The 18,911-nt window shown below is 43.5% G+C and overlaps 1 protein-coding gene across 5 annotated transcripts in view; it reads right to left on the reverse strand.

The window, feature by feature from the left end:
* The window catches only part of LOC115159730 (AP-3 complex subunit beta-1), an 86,526-nt gene extending 69,411 nt beyond the window's left edge, over window positions 1–17,115 (reverse strand). For 2 of the 5 annotated variants that reach the window (XM_029709746.1, XM_029709745.1), the window contains exons 1-6: window positions 16,796–17,115; window positions 6,622–6,697; window positions 6,304–6,378; window positions 4,862–4,957; window positions 4,434–4,594; window positions 4,273–4,339 (exon numbers count right to left, since the gene is read on the reverse strand). In XM_029709746.1, coding sequence (XP_029565606.1) covers window positions 4,273–4,339; window positions 4,434–4,594; window positions 4,862–4,957; window positions 6,304–6,378; window positions 6,622–6,697; window positions 16,796–16,935 — 615 coding nt within the window. In that variant the 5' untranslated portion in view covers window positions 16,936–17,115. Of the gene's footprint in view, window positions 1–4,272; window positions 4,340–4,433; window positions 4,595–4,861; window positions 4,958–6,303; window positions 6,379–6,621; window positions 6,698–7,503; window positions 7,994–16,795 lie in introns of those variants that run through there. The other 3 variants (XM_029709743.1, XM_029709742.1, XM_029709744.1) reach the window with 2 other exon arrangements.
* Between the last annotated feature and the right edge of the window lie 1,796 nt (window positions 17,116–18,911).

Genomic DNA, 18,911 nt, shown 5'->3' on the forward strand with positions numbered 1-18,911 from the left:
CACTTTCTGGCGCCTTCTGAGAGCCAATGGAAGCCTTAGAAAATGTCACGTTACAGTATTTTCGATAGAGATGCCACAGAAGGAGAACAAATTGTCAGACAGGGCACTTCCTGTATGGAATCTTCTCAGGTTTTGGCCTGCCATATGAGTTCTGTTATACTCAGACACCATTCAAACAGTTTTAGAAACTTCAGAGTGTTTTCTATCCAAATCTACTAATTATATGCGTATTCTCGTTTCTGGGCAAGAGTAGTAACCAGTTTAAATCAGGTACGTTTTTTATCCGGCCGTGCAAATACTGCCCCCTAGCCCCAACAGGTTAAGGAAAGGATGCCAAAGAAGGAATTGGCTTTGGGGGTGACCAGTGAGATATACCTGCTGGAGCGCATGCTACAGGTGGGTGCTGCTATGGTGACCAGTGAGCTGAGATAAGGCGGGGCTTTACCTAGCAAAGACTTGTAGATGACCTGGAGCCAGTGGGTTTGGCGACGAGTATGAAGCAAGGGCCAGCCAACGAGAGCGTACAGGTCGCAGTGGTGGGTAGTATATGGGGCCTTGGTGACAAAACGGATGGCACTGTGATAGACTGCATCCAATTTGTTGAGTAGAGTGTTGGAGGCTATTTTGTAGATGACATCGCCGAAGTCGAGGATCGATTGAATGGTCAGTTTTACAAGGGTATGTTTGGCAGCATGAGTGATGGATGCTTTGTTTTGCGGAATAGGAAGCCGATTCTAGATTTAATTTTGGATAGGAGATGCTTAATGTGAGTCCGGAAGGAGAGTTTACAGTCTAGCCAGACACCTAGGTATTTGTAGTTGTCCACATATTCTAAGTCAGAACCATCCAGAGTAGTGATGCTAGACGGGCAGGCAGCGATCGGTTGAAGAGCATATATTTAGTTTTACTTGCATTTAACCTGATATGGATAGGGGGCAGTATTTTAACGGCCGGATGAAAAAATGTACCCGATTTAAACTGGTTACTACTCTTGCCCAGAAACGAGAATATGCATATTATTAGTAGATTTGGATAGAAAACACTCTGAAGTTTCTAAAACTGTTTGAATGGTGTCTGTGTATAACAGAACTCATATGGCAGGCAAAAACCTGAGAAAAAGTCAACCAGGAAGTGGAGGATCTGAGAATTGTAGTTCTTTCTAGTCCCTTTCGAAACTACAGTATCTGTGGGGTTACGTTGCCTTTCTAAGGCTTCCATTGGCTGTCTAAAGCTTGCAGAAAGTGGTTTGAGCCTTCTCCTGTCACTGGGCAGAGTATAGGAGCTCAGTTACTGAGTGGTCTGCCTGGCAACAAAGGGATTGGATATGCACGGTCCCGCGAGCTCGCTGTTTTTTCTTTTTCTCCTTGAATGAATATGCTATTGTCCGGTTGGAATATTATTGCAATTTTCCGTTAAAAATACCATAAAATTGATTTTAAACAGCGTTTGACATGCTTCTAAGTACGGTAATGGAACATTGACTTTTTGTGTCTCGAATTGCGCTCGCGCGTTACCCTTTGGATAGTGACCTGAACGCATGAACAAAACGGAGGTATTTGGACATAACTATGGATTATTTCACACAAAAACAAAATTTCTTGTGGTAGCAGCAGTCCTGGGAGTGCATTCTGACGAAGATCAGCAAAGGTAAGAGCATATTTCTAATACTAATTCTGAGTTTAGGTTGCCCCGAACTTGGCGGGTGTCTGTATAGCTTTCTGTGATGGCTGAGCTATGTACTCAGAATATTGAAAAATGTGCTTGCTCTATAAAGCTATTTTCAAATCTGACACAGCGGTTGCATAAAGGAGTTCTGTATCTATAATTCTTAAAATACTTGTTATGTATTTTGTCAACGTTTATGATGAGTATTTTTGTAAATTCACTGGAAGTTGTTGGTGGGAAAACATTTTCTGAACATCACGCGCCAATGGAAAATGCTGTTTTTGGATATAAATATGAACTTGATTGAACAAAACATACATGTATAGTATAACATAATGTCCTAGGAGTGTCATCTGATGAAGATAGTCAAAGGTTAGTGCTTCATTTAGCTGTGTTTTGGGTTTTTGTGACATATACGCTTGCTTGGAAAATGGCTGTGTGGTTATTTTGGTCTATGTACTCTCCTAACATAATCTAATGTTTTGCTTTCACTGTAAAGCCTTTTTGAAATTGGACAATGTGGTTGGATTAAGGAGAAGTGTATCTTTAAAATGGTGTAAAATAGTCATATGTTTGAGAAATTGAAATTATTGGATTTTTGAGGTTTTGTATTTCGCGCCACGCTGTTCCATTGGATCATGGCTAGGCGTTCCGCTAGCGGAACGTCTGTCCTCAACAGGTTTTAAGAGCAGTTGGAGGCCACGGAAGGAGAGTTGTATGGCATTGAAGTTAGTTAACACAGTGTCCAAAGAAGGGCCAGAAGTATACAGAATGGTGTCGTCTGCATAGAGGTGGATCAGAGAATCACCAGCAGCAAGAGCAACATCATTGACGTACACAGAGAAGAGAGTTGGCCCAAGAATTGAACCCTGTGGCACCCCCATAGAGACTGCCAGAGGTCCGGACAACAGGCCCTCCGATTTGACACATCGAACTCTATCTGAGAAGTAGTTGCTGAACCAGGCGAGGCAGTCATTTGAGAAACCAAAGCTGTTGAGTCTGCCGATAAGAATGTGGTGATTGACAGAGTCGAGAGCCTTGGCCAGGTCGATGCACAGTAATGTCTCTTATCGATGGCAGTTATGATATCGTTTAGGACCTTGAGCATGGCTGAGGTGCCCCCATGACCAGCTCTGAAACCAGATTGCATAGCGGTGAAGGTACAGTGGGATTCGAAATGGTCGGTAATCTGTTTAACTTGGTGTTCGAAGACCTTAGAAAGGCAGGGTAGGATAGATATAGGTCTGTAGCAGTTTGGGTCTAGAGTGTCTCCCCTTTTGAAGAGGGTGATGATCGCGGCAGCTTTCCAACCTTTGGGAATCTCAGACGATACGAAAGAGGTTGAACAGGCTAGTAATAGCGGTTGCAACAATTTTGGCAGATCATTTTAGAAAGAGAGGGTCCAGACTGTCTAGCCCGGCTGATTTGTAGGGGTCAAGATTTTGCAGCTCTTTCAGAATATCAGCTATATGGATTTGGGTGAAGGAGAAATGGGGGAGGCTTGGGCGAGTTGCTGTGGGGGGTGCAGGGCAGTTGACTGGGGTAGGGGTAGCCAGGTGGAAAGCATGGCCAGCCGTAGAAAAATGCTTATTGAAATTCTCAATTATAGTGGATTTATCGGTGGTGACAATGTTTCCTAGCCTCAGAGCAGTGGGCAGCTGGGAGGAGGTGCTCTTATTCTCCATGGACTTTACAGTGTCCCAGAACTTTTTTTGAGTTTGTGCTACAGGATGCACATTTCTGTTTGAAAAAGCTAGCCTTAGCTTTCCTAACTGCCGGTGTATATTGGTTCCTAACTTCCCTGAAAAGTTGCATATCACGGGGGCTATTCGATGCTAATGCAGTATGCCACAGGATGTTTTTGTGCTGGTCAAGGGCAGTCAGGTCTGGAGTGAACCAAGGGTTATATCTGTTCCTGGTTCTACATTTTTTGAATGTGGCATGCTTATTTAAGATGGTGAGGAAGGCACTTTGAAAGAATAACCAGGCATCCTCTACTGACGGGATAAGGTCAATATCCTTCCAGGATACCCGGGCCAGGTCAATTAGAAAGGCCTGCTCGCTGAAGTGTTTTAGGGAGCGTTTGACAGTGATGAGGGGTGGTTGTTTGACCGCAGACCCATTGCAGATGCCCGTAATGAGGCAGTGATTGCCGAGATCTTGGTTGAAAACAGCAGAGGTGTATTTGGAGGGCAAGTTGGTCAGGGTGATATCTATGAGGGTGCCACAGGTGTTGCTAGAGCGCGAAGTGACTCGTGGCCGTTGTTGTTGACATTTTATGATAAAAAGGCCAAAAATGTCAGAAGAAAATAGGCTAATTAGTGAATTGGATTTGATTCCTAATTAAATGTTACAAAATTAACACGGTAGAGAGTGTTAGTCAAGTATTAACAGTAAATTCTTCGTCCTGGACAGAGAAAACGCGTCTTCACATTTTTATCGGCATAGTTTTAGCCAGGAAAAATATATTGTTGACAGTATTTTACATCATAGCTATTGTTGACAAAATTAACACTGTATGAAGAGCATGTTGTCTACTGAGGTCTTGTAAGAGGTTTCCCGTGGACAATTATATATGATCTGGTACTGTAAACTGGTTCTACTCACTGTGCTTTTGTCCTTCAGCAGTTTCTCAATGACTTCTATCAGGAGCTCCTTCTGATCCTGGTCCAGACTGAGGAGGAGGAGGAAAGCTTTGATACAACTCCAAGGTCCAAACACACACACAGAAAAACACTCACACACAAACACACCCACCCACACCCTACCTGTAGAGTTTCTGGATGGCGTGGGCGGATGTTTTCCTGACGTAAGGGGACATGTCGGAGGCAGCCTCCTTGATGGCCAGCATCATGATGGGAACGATGATGGGGACTCGGATACTGGACAGAACCCTGAGAGCACTGGCTCTGATCAGCTGGTTAGGGTCCTGGCAGAGGGAGAGATAGCCGGTATTAGTATGATCTACACCTTGAGACAGAGGAAAGTAAAATAGAAAGAAAGGAATGGAGACAGAAATCACCACTGTTGGCCCGTGACCTCACATGGAGACAGACAGACTCTTTAACAGCTCAATACACACACACACACACGACACTTTCGTCTTAGAGTACAAGTGCGTGGGAATTCAAATGGTAGAACCCTCAGCATCAAAGCCTGCTGCGCGCGCACACACACACACACACACACACGTTACCTTGAGGGCCCTCTGAAAGGTGCTGATGGACAGTAGAGCCAGGTCCTGCTGCTCCTCTGCATACCTCACCAGGTACACATACACCAACTTCTTTAGCTGGAAAACACACATACTTTCAATTAGTCATTAATACACCCTTATTTTTTGACAAATCCTAAATCCATTAATTAGCTTTCAGGTTGAGAACAGACAGTCCACATTACAGAATGTGTAGGTAACACTATTCTTTGACAGTGGAGAGAACAGTGCTCTGGCTAGACGTCAGATGTACGTCTTGGTTTAGTTGTTTTAAAGGGGGAAAGCGTAGGTTGAAAGTGTTCCTGATTGATCTTACAACAGTCTAGATCCCATGTTGTTTCAGGGAGAGCAGAGAATGAGCAAAACTATTTTTTGTTTGAATTCAGAAAGTTTCAGTAGCGTTATCGCTTCCTCCCTTCCTCCCTCCCCCTCTCTCACTTCCTTCCCTCCCTCGCTTCTCCCTTCCCTCCCTCGCTTCTCCCTTCACACGTAGGAGACTGAGCTAATATTTGTCCAGTGTCCGACTGGGGGTTAAAGGTTGGCCCTTTCATGATTCACCAGTGTTATCCGGTGTGTGTACGGGAAGGTTCAGCTGTGGTGAAACAGTTTTCAATCATTGCAGTAATTAGTGGGTGAATTAACAGCATTAATGGCTAAGAGGGGACATAAAACGAGGCCAGATGGGTTAAGGGAATCACATCATATCGACAACATCACAGAAAATAGATGCTCAAAACTAGGAATACTAATCAAATAAGCTAGTGATTGAATATCCATTATTAGATCATCATACAGTCTAGCCCCCCCTCCCCCCATACTACCCTCGTTTCCCCACTCATACACACACCTCCAGGATGTCTAGTCTCAGGGTGTTGTTTCTAGAACTAGTTGAAGAAAACAAAGCATCCTGATATTAAATCACATTATTCCTTCAATACTCTGTGTCCTATGCTGCTTTCTGATTAGAGACAATAACACACAGCACTACACAGGCCTGCAGAGGAGAGAACAAGCAAGGGGCTAGGTTGAGAGAGGGGGTGGAAAGAGAGGTGAAGACAGACAGAGAGATGCAGAGGCCCAGAGAGGGATCTAGCACTACCCTAGCAGCTGGTGTGTGTGAGGGGGGAGAGAGAGGACGTGACCATGGGCTCTCCTCTGCCAATTACCCCCACCAACCTGCTCCAGTTCCCTACCATTGGCTGCCTTGTCACACACACACACACCCTTTCGTACTGCCTGTTTATTCTCCTGATCAATATTACCAGGCGTGGGGAACTCATCTGGCCGGGCAGTGGTTCTGTGGTCTCATACTTGCAGTGGGGAAATTTCCTCCATGTTCTTTTAGATAGAGCCTTCTAAATGTTTTCAACCATGTTGTGCAAATAGAATGGATGCTCAGTGTATGTGTGTGGATGATGCCCTACCTCTATATTCTTACTAGCCACGTTCTTCACCACTGCTGGGAACAGCTCAGAGGCATTCTTCCCCTTTGCGATCAGCTGTAGACAGAAAATCACTTACATGTTTCACCACAGTATTCAATGTACTATTGCATTGTACATATCATACTACAGCAAAGTACTGCATCTATTTATACTTTTTTCAAAGGAGGATTCTTTTTTAAATGTTCAGTAAATGAATTGAGACTATAAAACTGAAGTACACTTGAACTGAGTTTGCAGTACACTTAGCTGATATGCACTTATCAGGCTTGGAATGTGTGTATAGGTTCGACTACTCACCCCAACAACCCTCTTCATGGCCTCCAGTTTAAGCGACTCCTTGTTGCTCTCAAGCATCTCTTTAAGGTCATCATTCCTGGAGGGGGAGAAAGAGATTAGAAAATGTACAATACGCTATTTGATATTATCACACTGCTTATTTGCAGAGCAGATGCGCTTTTGTACACCAGACAACTCTCACTGATGTAGCCAGGAATTGATTAATGAATTTCATTAACTTAAGAATGGAAAACTGTGGTGCACAGAGAGTTTGACTTGGAAATTGTTTGCATAGTCAACTTAGACACACACTTACCAACATACATGCCACCAGGGGTCTTTTCACAGTCCCCAGGTCCAGAACAAATTCAAGGAAACATACAGTATTATAAAGAGCCATGATTGCATGGAACTCCCATCTTATATAGCGCAAGTGAACAGCAAACCTGGTTTTAAAAAAACAAATAAATCAACACCTCACGGCACAACGCCTCTTCCCATGTGACCTACTTGTTGTGTGTATGCACTGACAGGTATGTGTAACTGTTCATGTTTTTATATGTACGTAAATTGTAAAGTATTTTTTCTGTAATGTCTTTTTAGTCCCTAGTAAGATTAGATGTCGCCAATGGCGTCGGCTAATATGGATCCTAATAAATCATAACAAATAAATCAAATTGAACAACATGAGGGAGAGAGGGGGATGGGTAGACAGAATGAAAAACACAAAACACAACTTAACCATATTGGGTGTTGTTACCAGGCGCAGAGAAAGCAATGTCAGGTTGTGAGTGACTCACGATAATGTCACAATCAACTAACACTAATCAGCTAGAGATCAGGAAACGCTAGGCTATTTGCTAAACTTGAAGACCCACATCACAAGCAAGTGCCAAGACTCACACTTCTGTACAGTACCCTTTGGTGTGTGTCTCATCGGGGCCTCCATTGGTGTGGGGTGTGAGGTGTTGCTCCTCCTGGCTGAGTTCAGTCTTTAAGGTGAGCTGGAGGTTCTCAGCAGACACCAGAGCTGTCCTCACAGCCCCTGCTGCCTCAGAACGCAGCACAGAGAAACCCCGGTGACCATTCATACTGCTACAGCTTCTACAGGCCTGTCTGTTGCTCTCCTCTCATCTCTCTGTCAGTGTTCCTCGCTCTTCTTTCTCCACTTCTGTCAGTAGGTAAGGGGAGACACAGGATGCCCTTGCAGCTGGCTAAACCTCTGGCCCTCTCCCTGGCACAGACAGCTGCCCCTGGTCATGCAGTTATACTCTCTCCTGCTTTATTTCAGTCCTGTGACTCCAGGCGTTTCCTGCCTGTCATCTCGCTCTCCTGCTCTCTTTCTTTCTAGCTGTCTCTCTCCCCCCAGCTTTCTCTCTCCCTATCTCCCTCTATCCAGCTTTCTCTCTCTCTCTCGCTCTATCCAGCTCTCTCTCCCCCCAGCTCTCTACCTCTCCCTCTAGCCCTCTCTCCCTCTAGCCCTCTCTCCCTCTAGCCCTCTCTCCCTCTAGCCCTCTCTCCCTCTAGCCCTCTCTCCCTCTAGCCCTCTCTCCCTCTAGCCCTCTAGCCCTCTAGCCCTCTAGCCCTCTCTCCCTCTAGCCCTCTCTCCCTCTAGCCCTCTCTCCCTCTAGCCCTCTCTCCCTCTAGCACTCTCCCTCTAGCACTCTCCCTCTAGCACTCTCCCTCTAGCACTCTCCCTCTACCTCTAGCACTCTCCCTCTACCTCTAGCACTCTCCCTCTACCTCTAGCACTCTCTCATCAGACTACTAAACTTTTGAGCACCATCTCCTTAGCTCGATGTCGATAGAGGGAGTTGCAAGTTGAAGTTGCCCTCTTTGCAGACTACTAGTATGACTCAGTCTTCACTGTTTTAAATCCAATCTGGAGAAGGGATGAAGTTCCCTGTCTGACAGATCCTTAGCCCATCAGTCAATGGCTACTTCTTCCGCTTCTCCTCCTCTTCTCTGGACGTACATTAGTTCTCTGTCCGTGTGTAGCTGTAGCTCAGTTGGTTCTCTCTGCCGGAGTCGGTGCTTGTAGGGTGGTAGTTTAGTTCTCTGTGTTTCTGCCTGTGACTGTGGCCACGTCCCTCTAGGGGAAACGGGAGGGCCTTATCAGCCTCAGGGTAAACACACAGAAGCTTTCACCACCTCTGTCCATAGCACAATACACCACTTTACACCCACGCCTGCCTTGTGCCCTCCCAGGGAACTGCTGTCAGGGCTGGGCTAGATAAAGGCCCTGCCAGCCTCACACACTGCCAGGAGAACCACACAGAGTTAGGACAACACCCAACAACTGTACATGTCATTCTTCACATTTCAACCAGCCTAGTCTCTTATCCTAGGTTATTCATTCTGGGAAGCGATTCTACAAATCAACCAGCCCTGAGAAAGCTATGGTAATTCACTCACATAACGACCAGCAGGATAAGGCGCTGTAAACTGCTCCAATCAGCTGGTTTATTAGCTGCCGTTACATAGGCTACTATTGTCTGCCATTGATTTCAAAGTTTAACAAACTCTATGGACAAGGACTATTTTGAACAATTTACATAGACCATTTCACAAAAACACATTTACTGGAAGAACTGTGCAGATGCAAAGTTTAGTAACAGAATTACAGTAAAATCTCCCTCAGTTTTTATGCGACCAAAAAAACTTTAATATCTGCTATGAATTATGATTCAGAGATGTCTGCAGAAAGAATGGGGTGTCAGCTATAAGTTTGAACAAATGTATTTTGGTTACAGCAGGTGAAGTGGATTTACATTCGGTAACGGAATTACTGTAACGGAATGACATCATGGGTCCCTGTTCTGTACTATACAGAAATGCATAATTATGGATATGAATATCATTGTCTTCATGGTGATGTATTCTGAATAGGTACACAAAGGTAGAAATTAGGGACGCAAATTTTGTGCAATTTTGCTGCCAACTAACGGTAAAAAATTAACAGTAAATTAACAAAAAATCCCAAAACAGTCAAATGTGACCGACCGACTCAAATCAGTCTTACGTAGAAAATTTGAAATTGTGTGTGTTTTTAAAAAAATATTGGATAAAAGTAGAGACTCAGAGCTACAAAATGGTATATCATACACTACAGTTGAGGAACAATGGGAAAGTAACTCTGCTTTGAAAGTTGATAAACATGTAAACTCACTTTTGAGAAATGGCCTTTAATTTTTTGGTGGTACTACTACTGGAGAGCCCTTCTTTGTCTGCATCCATTCAGCATTGTTCGCACCCTCTTAAACTGCAGCGCCTCCCATCTCTTTAAGGGTTGATCCAAGCGTTCTGTCCTAACAGCAGCAGACAAGCACCAAAGCTAACTTTCTAGCTACTTCCAGACACAAATATGAGAACAGCTCACTGAACATTACCCGCCGAAGCAGAGCTGGTTAGGCTGCAATGTTATCCAGAGCGTTGGTGATTGCAACTGTGCTATCAGATTGTCCGTTCATAAATTCGGAGCATTCAGAGCGCACACTGGACGCTCTGGCCGATGAGTAGGGTTGATCCGAACGGACTGACCTCACAACGGCAGTCAAGCACCCAAGTTAACTGGCTAACATTGGCTAGCTACTTCCAGACAAATGAGAGAACAATCCATTTTACTCGCCCAAGCAGAGCTGGTTAGGCTGTTTTCATGTTATCCAGAGCATTGGTGTCTAACTGTGCTGCTGGCAACAATTTAATTACACATTTTCCCCGACGTTTACTGACACCAGCCATATTCAACCGGTGTTGAGCGTTCGTAAATTCATCAGTTATTCTGCGCTCTGGCACACTCAGGTGAGTGCTCTGGAATCGGTGTAGATGGCCAGACTGAATTTACGAATGCACCCGAAATGGTTACTTGCCTAGTGGAGTCTTTTGTTAAGACATGTAGCTAGCTAGCTAAACAATTAACCATAATCCCAACTCATGACGTTACTACCCTGCACGAATCTGCAGGTAGCTAACCAACCAGGTTCAATGTTAGCTAGCTAACATTAGGCTATAACTAGCCAAGCAAATGGCTCTGAGAAACAAATAATACGATCGTACAGGTAACGTTAGCTAGCGAGCCAGCCAGCTAACGTTAGTTAGCTAACAGTACACTTTAACTTGAAATTAAAGCACTTTGCCAAAATTAGAAATGTGTAATATCTGAAAATGTAGCTAGCTAGACTATCTTACCCATATACATCATGGATGGACGCGTCTCCTGTCGGATGCCATGGTTGCCCTTAGTTTGAAGATGTAATCCAGAGACAGGCTTTTTCTCCATCTCCTTAGCTATCATACTCAAATTTCAATAATTTAAAAAAAAATAATAATTAAAAAAAATAATAATATCGGTCCTCCAGAAAGAGGAGAGCAACACTTATGCAGTTTTACTACGTGATACAATATATCTTTTTTAAAGCAGTGTTAGACAGGATTACCTAGACATACAGAACAGCTCAAATAGACAGAGGCGTGCTATATGGCAGACATAATCCAAACTCATCTCTCGGCAAGTCCAGCCCACTCATTATCTCAGCCAATTACGGCTAGCGGGAAGGTTGCTGTCTTTTTTTGTGGCTAAACCAATTAGGCTTGTAATTTAACAATTTTATTCGTATTTACAGATGGCATACAATTTTGCTATTAAGGTACATAAAAGTTCTGTACTCTACTGTACTCTACTTTTCTGTACTATTCTTTACAGTACTCTACTGTGCTGTCCAAACTTGTGAAACATAGACGTCTATGATTGGTTGACTTTTCAACGTCCATGGACGTCCGGTGCTCAGTGGGTGAGGGTGCTTGCTAAAGTAAATGCAAAGAGGGTAGGTCTCCCTCAATGTGAGCAAGACAAAGGAGCTTATCGTGGACTACAGGAAAAGGCGGAACGAACAGGCCCCCCATTAACCTCTCTAGGGCAGGTGGCACCAAATCGTCCCACCTACGTAACAGCCAGTTGAATCCTGTGGCGCGATATTCAAATACCTTAGAAATGCTATTACTTCAATTTCTCAAACATATGACTATTTTACAGCATTTTAAAGACAAGACTCTCGTTAATCTAACCACATTGTCCGATTTCAAAAAGGCTTTACAGCGAAAGCAAAACATTAGATTATGTCAGCAGAGTACCCAGCCAGAAATAACCAGACACCCATTTTTCAAGCTAGCATATAATGTCACAAAAACCCAGAAGACAGCTAAATGCAGCACTAACCTTTGATGATCTTCATCAGATGACACACCTAGGACATTATGTTATACAATACATGCATGTTTTGTTCAATCAAGTTCATATTTATATCAAAAAACAGCTTTTTACATTAGCATGTGACGTTCAGAACTAGCATACCCCCCGCAAACTTCCGGCGAATTTACTAACAATTTACTAAATTACTCACGATAAACGTTCACAAAAAGCATAACAATTATTTTAAGAATTATAGATACATAACTCCTCTATGCACTCGATATGTCCGATTTTAAAATAGCTTTTTGGTGAAAGCACATTTTGCAATATTCTAAGTAGATAGCCCGGCATCACAGGGCTAGCTATTTAGACACCCAGCAAGTTTAGCCTTCACCAAACTCCGATTTACTATTAGAAAAGTTTGATTACCTTTCCTGTTCTTCGTCAGAATGCACTCCCAGGACTTCTACTTCAATAACAAATGTTGGTTTGGTCCCAAATAATCCATAGTTATGTTCCAACAGCGGCGTTTTGTTCGTGCGTTCAAGACACTATCTGAATGGTAAATAAGGGTCACGCGCACGGCGCATTTCGTGACAAAAGATTTCTAAATATTTCATTACCGTACTTCGAAGCATGTCAACCGCTGTTTAAAATCAATTTTTATGCCATTTTTCTCGTAAAAAAGCGATAATATTCCGACCGGGAATCTGCAATTAGGTAAACAGACGAAAGAAAATACAGCATGGGGTCGACTCGGGCACGCGCCTAAGCCCTTTGTCCTCTGATCGGCCACTTGGCAAAGGCGATAATGTGTTTCAGCCAGAGGCTGCCTCGATATCGTTCAGCTTTTTCCCGGGCTCTGAGAGCCTATGGGAGCCGTAGGAAGTGTCACGTTACAGCTAAGATCCTGAGTCTTCAATAAACAGAGGCAAGAACAACACCACCTTGTCAGACAGGCCACTTCCTGCATGAAATCTTAGGTTTTTGCCTGCCATATGAGTTCTGTTATACTCACAGACACCATTCAAACAGTTTTAGAAACTTTAGGGTGTTTTCTATCCAAAGTCAATAATTATATGCATATTGTAGTTACTGGGCAGGAGTAGTAACCAGATTAAATCGGGTACGTTTTTTATCCGGCCGTGTAAATACTGCCCCCTAGTCCTAACAGGTTAACATCGACGGGGCTGTAGTGGAGCGGGTCGAGAGTTTCAAGTTCCTTGGTGTCCACATCACCAACAAACTATCATGGTCCAAACATACCAAGACAGTCGTAAAAAAGGCACAACAAAAACTTGTCCCCCTCGGGAGACTGAAAAGATTTGGCATGGGTCCCCAGATCCTCAAAAGGTTCTACAGCTGCACCATAGAGAGCATCCTGACCGGTTGCATCACCGCCTGGTATAACAACTGCTCGGCATCTGACCATAAGGCGCTACAGAGGGTAGTGCGAACAGCCCAGTACATCACTGAGGCCAAGCTTCCTGCCATCCAGGACTTATATAATAGGCGGTGTCAGAAGAAGCCCAGAAAATTGTCAGACTCCAGTCACCCAAGTTATAGACTGTTTCCTCTGCTCCCGCACGGCAAGCGGTACCAGAGCACCAAGTCTAGGACCAAAAGGCTCCTCAACAACTTCTACCCCCAAGCCATTAGACTGCTGAACAACTCATAAAAATCACCACCGGACAATTTACATTGACCCCCTCCCCCATACACTGCTGCTTCTCGCTGTTCGTTTGTTACCAATGCAGTCACTTGGCCCCCACCTACATATACAGATTACCTCAACAAGCCTGTACCCCCGCACATTGACTCGGTACCCCATGTATATAACCTCGTTATTGTTATTGTGTTACTTTTTATTATTACTTTTTATTTTAGCCTACTTGGTAAATATTTTCTTCTTCTTGAACTGTACTGTTGGTTAACGGCTTGTAAGTAAGCATTTCACGGTAAAGTCTACACTTGTTGTATCCGGCACATTACGCAAATAAAGTTTGATTTGTTAGGTGTCATGGTATGTGTCAGTAAGAGACAGATGTGACATTAACTGAAGAGAGAGAGGAGACAGAGCGGAAGAGAGAGGGAGACTGTTGTCCAGACTTATCAGTCTTGCTTTGACCACCAGATGACAGAAAAAGGAGAAAAAACTAAAACATAACAGTATGCCAGTGGAAAGGAGGACAGTAGCAGGTGACCCAACTGTGGTTTGTGACTACTATGATTAGCGATTTGGTAACAGAATTACGAGTTTTAATTACTTAATAATTCATAAACAAGCTTGATATCAGTAAAAACACTAACTAATTGGTACACTAGTCTAACTTTACTTATTACTTCTGTGAACTTTCATTAGAAATGTTTAAATATCTTAAAGATGTGGGTTTTTGGTAAGGAATTACAAGGCACAAGGCAATGTTTCTTAAACTTCAAGAAGGCAAATCATTTCTCCGAAACTAAATATAAGTGTTGATATTAGTTGGCAGGGGTATGTGTGTTTCAATGTACTTCTAATACCGCTTAAGACTTTTTCTTGAAGATTTCTAAAATGCCTTTTCCATCTGTTTGACCAGAAATTAAAGCCTTTGCTTATTCCTAACTTCTAGGTTGGGAAGTTGTTGAAAAATGCACATATGCCTTAGAATTATTATTTTTTTAATCACTTTTATTTGACATGCTCCTATGAACATCACATTGGTGCACATAAACCAGGTCCTCATAAAATACATATAACATGGGAGACTGAACCACGATAAAATAATATGGCGTTTTAAGAAGCAGCTGATCACTTGAGGACAACCAGCCAGTCAGTCACATGTTGCTGTGCTGTGATGCAGTCAGGGCCAGCAAGCAGAGAAGCAGAGTAGACCATGAGGTAACAAGAGCCCAGGCTAATCAGGTTCATCTACAGGAATGTGGCTTTGCCCCTGACTGTCACACGACAAACATTATTTAAAACCGCAAACTGACTCATTTATTTCATTGGTGAAAGCCGACTCAGACAAAGGCCATCTATTAATATCTTAATGAACAAAAAGGTGCAAGAGAGGATTAAGTTCACTGCCAATAAATGCATAACAAAGGCAAGTAAAAAAAAAAGCCATAAAAACTCCATCTGTGATTCACTGCTTTCTGATTTACCATTCAAGTCTGCCATCTAGTGTTATGGTACAATCATTGCAAGATAGAGAACTACACAGAGCAACCTTCTCAGAAATCAATCTTCCAGTAGATCTAAACGTTTTAAATGGGATAAAACCTTCACCTACCCTATGCTAACACCCATTCAATCAATACAGACATACGAGAGGTGTGGGGCTAGTGAGTTGGTTTAATACAACAATGCTATCGGCCACTGACTTGAGTTTGGGAAGTTCCAGAAAAAACACTCTTCATTTGAACAATATAATGTAAAGGGAATTAGACTAATGCCTGTGAAAGAGTGAGTTAATGTATGAATACCTGACATAAGCCAAGGTTAGGTTACTAGCTTATGTGATACTGATAATCCTTTAGGACAGACTCCCTACTAGATCTCAGAGTAAAGCCTAGGTATCATGTGTCATAGTTTGTAGAGAGAGTGGAATCATTCACATCCAGGCATTTCCCCCCCAAGCCCTGCAGCCCAACCAAGGGTCATCTAGTTTCCATTATCAGACCTGGCCTACTGGCCCTGAACCACCAAACAGGCCAACTGTCATGTGAGAGGAATTAAAGAATTCACTGAGGGCCACACCACATTAAACATTAGGCTGACAAGTCACTGCTTGACGTAAACCGAGATAGTTGAAGCTGTTCTACTGTCCGCTGCTAAACAGAGCAACAACAGGCTACATGGAACACTGAAGAACAGATAGAAGTAGAGACATGCCAGGTATACCAGTAGACATTCCATTCTATAATGATGGCATTTGCACAGCTCAAACATTTTCAATGAAACCTTTATACTTGTACCTCTTAAAACTGCGAGAACGATTAGTCTACATGGGAAATAGGACCAATTGTGGAGAAATACAGACAAACTAACAGTGGCTAATTCAAATCTTCAAAGATACTCAGGTTGAATGAAATTTCATATAATGGCTGACTGTCTGTGAGACTTTGCGAGAGAAAATGGCCTTGTCTGGAGCCAGCTGGGGAAAAGACTAGCCTACTGATAGTAAAATAATAACTGATCCCAATGCCCAGGGCATGGTTTGGGAAACACAGTTATCCCTCTCAAATCATACAACTGAGTAACTAAACTATTGGGCTCACAGACAAGATCATAATGAATAAGATTAGGCTATACAAAACTGATCCTAATTCAGCACACCTTCCCTGAGATCCTACGTGAATACAGGTCCTGACTTACAGTAAAGCCACATCATGACAACAGGATGGCCAAACTGATGATGGACTGCCCTCTAGCGGTATCATCACTTGACGCTGACAGCAGAGACTGTCAGTTCCATTTCATCTCTCTTTTTCCATGTTTAAGGGTCTGAATGGGTAGTTTACAAGGATTTACAAGTGTTGGGAATGTATAGTAGTTACTTTAGTTTATGACAGTGAGAGGGGAAGAAGATGTGGTATTTTTTTTCTACAACTGAGGATAGCCTATGTGCATAGCACAGCAAGCATTATTTTGATGTAGCTATTCGTTTAGAATAATCTGACGCAGTACAGCTCTACAACATAAAACGACGTGATGGTGTGTAACGTAAAATGTGTGGTAGTATTAAAAAGGGTGCTTGTTTGTCATCTTTTTTTGTTGTTTATGTCAACATGTCTTCCACGCAAACTGCATCTTTGATAAGTGCTGGCTATCAACAAAAGCGTTTTCAAGCCTGAAGCTACCATAACGTCTATTGCCAGCTAGACTAGCTAAAGATGCAAGTGGGTTGACAGCTGTATATCTAGCTAGCTACCACCACCAGCCATGTTAACTAGCTAATTAAATTGCAAACACAGCTTACACACAAGCAAGTTACTAAAATGCTTTCTAGCTAACTGGCTTACTTTTTAAAGTCGACGCTGAACAGGCCAAATCCAGCCCCAGCGTTGGAGGAGGTCGGGGTAGTCTCCTGCCCAACCTCCACCGCTGAATCAGTTCCTCCTTGGTCGCTGTACGACAAATTGTTCGTCGACATACTCAACATTTGACGTTTCGCAAGTGTACAGAAATGTTTATTGTGAAACGCTAAACTATCATAAAACAAAACTGCAGTCGTTGACAGTTTTATGACGCTAATTAGAAGGGGAAGCGATACAAAACTTTATCATCAACATGCAACTTTTTTCCCTCATCCATGCAGAACCGGAAGTATGAGTTGGATAAGTTTTAGTCACATGACAGGAGGGAATGATGAAGCACCTGACCACCCCGTTACCATGGTAAATATGGTCGCAAGTCAATCAAATGAGCTGAGGGGCGTATTCAATGACGCGCGTGCGCGCTTAACGAAAGTGGGAGCGTGCAGTATTTTTGTTGCCCATCTACTGTTGATGCCCCATTTAAATTGAGAGCGTATGAGAACGTCTGTGACAGGGTTTTGTGCATGCAGGAAGAGTCATGTATGCTTTTTTACATAATAATGTAGGTTAGGAGAAAAAATAATGATATCAAAATTATATCAAATTATCGATTGTAATAACCCATGGAACTCTTTATACCTTGGAAGGAGTGAGGGAGTAGGTCTTTATAAACGTATTACTTGGTGCAGTGGTCTAAGGCACTGCATCTCAGTGCAAAAGGTGACACTACAGTCCCTGGTTCAAATCCAGGCTGAATCACATCCAGCTGTGATTGGGAGTCCCATAGGGCGGCGCACAATTGGCCCAATGTCGTCCGGGTTTGGCCATCATTGTAAATAAGAATTTGTTTTTAACTGACTTGCCTAGTTAAATAAAGGATATATATATATATATATATATATATATATATATATATATATATACACACATATAAACACTGCTAAAAAAATAAAGGGAACACTAAAATAACACATCCTAGATCTGAATGAATGAAATAATCTTATTAAATACTTTTTTCTTTACATAGTTGAATGTGCTGACAACAAAATCACAGAAAATTAATCAATGGAAATCCAATTTATCAACCCATGGAGGTCTGGATTTGGAGTCACACTCAAAATTAAAGTGGAAAACCACACTACAGGCTGATCCAACTTTGATGTAATGTCCTTAAAACAAGTCAAAATGAGGCTCAGTAGTGTGTGTGGCCCCAGCGTGCCTGTATGACCTCCCTACAACGCCTGGGCATGCTCCTGATGAGGTGGCGGATGGTCTCCTGAGGGATCTCCTCCCAGACCTGGACTAAAGCATCCGCCAACTCCTGGACAGTCTGTGGTGCAACGTGGCGTTGGTGGATGGAGCGAGACATGATGTCCCAGATGTGCTCAATTGGATTCAGGTCTGGGGAACGAGCGGGCCAGTCCATAGCATCAATGCCTTCCTCTTGCAGGAACTGCTGACACACTCCAGCCACATGAGGTCTAGCATTGTCTTGCATTTGGAGGAACCCAGGGCCAACCGCACCAGCATATGGTCTCACAAGGGGTCTGAGGATCTCATCTCGGTACCTAATGGCAGTCAGGCTACCTCTGGCGAGCACATGGAGGGCTGTGCGGCCCCCCAAAGAAATGCCACCCCACACCATGACTGACCCACCACCAAACCGGTCATGCTGGAGGATGTTGCAGGCAGCAGAACGTTCTCCATGGCGTCTCCAGACTCTGTCACGTCTGTCACATGTTCTCAGTGTGAACCTGCTTTCACCTGTGAAGAGCACAGGGCGCCAGTGGCAAATTTGCCAATCTTGGTGTTCTCTGGCAAATGCCAAACAGCCTGCACGGTGTTGGGCTGTAAGCACAACCCCCACCTGTGGACGTCGGGCCCTCATACCACCCTCATGGAGTCTGTTTCTGACCGTTTGAGCAGACACATGCACATTTGTGGCCTGCTGGAGGTCATTTTGCTGGGCTCTGGCAGTGCTCCTCCTGCTCCTCCTTGCACAAATGCGGAGGTAGCGGTCCTGCTGCTGGGTTGTTGCCCTCCTACGGCCTCCTCCACGTCTCCTGATGTACTGGCCTGTCTCCTGGTAGAGGCTCCATGC

This window comes from Salmo trutta, chromosome 23, assembly GCF_901001165.1.
Source record: "Salmo trutta chromosome 23, fSalTru1.1, whole genome shotgun sequence".
In the NCBI taxonomy this organism is placed as follows: domain Eukaryota; kingdom Metazoa; phylum Chordata; class Actinopteri; order Salmoniformes; family Salmonidae; genus Salmo; species Salmo trutta.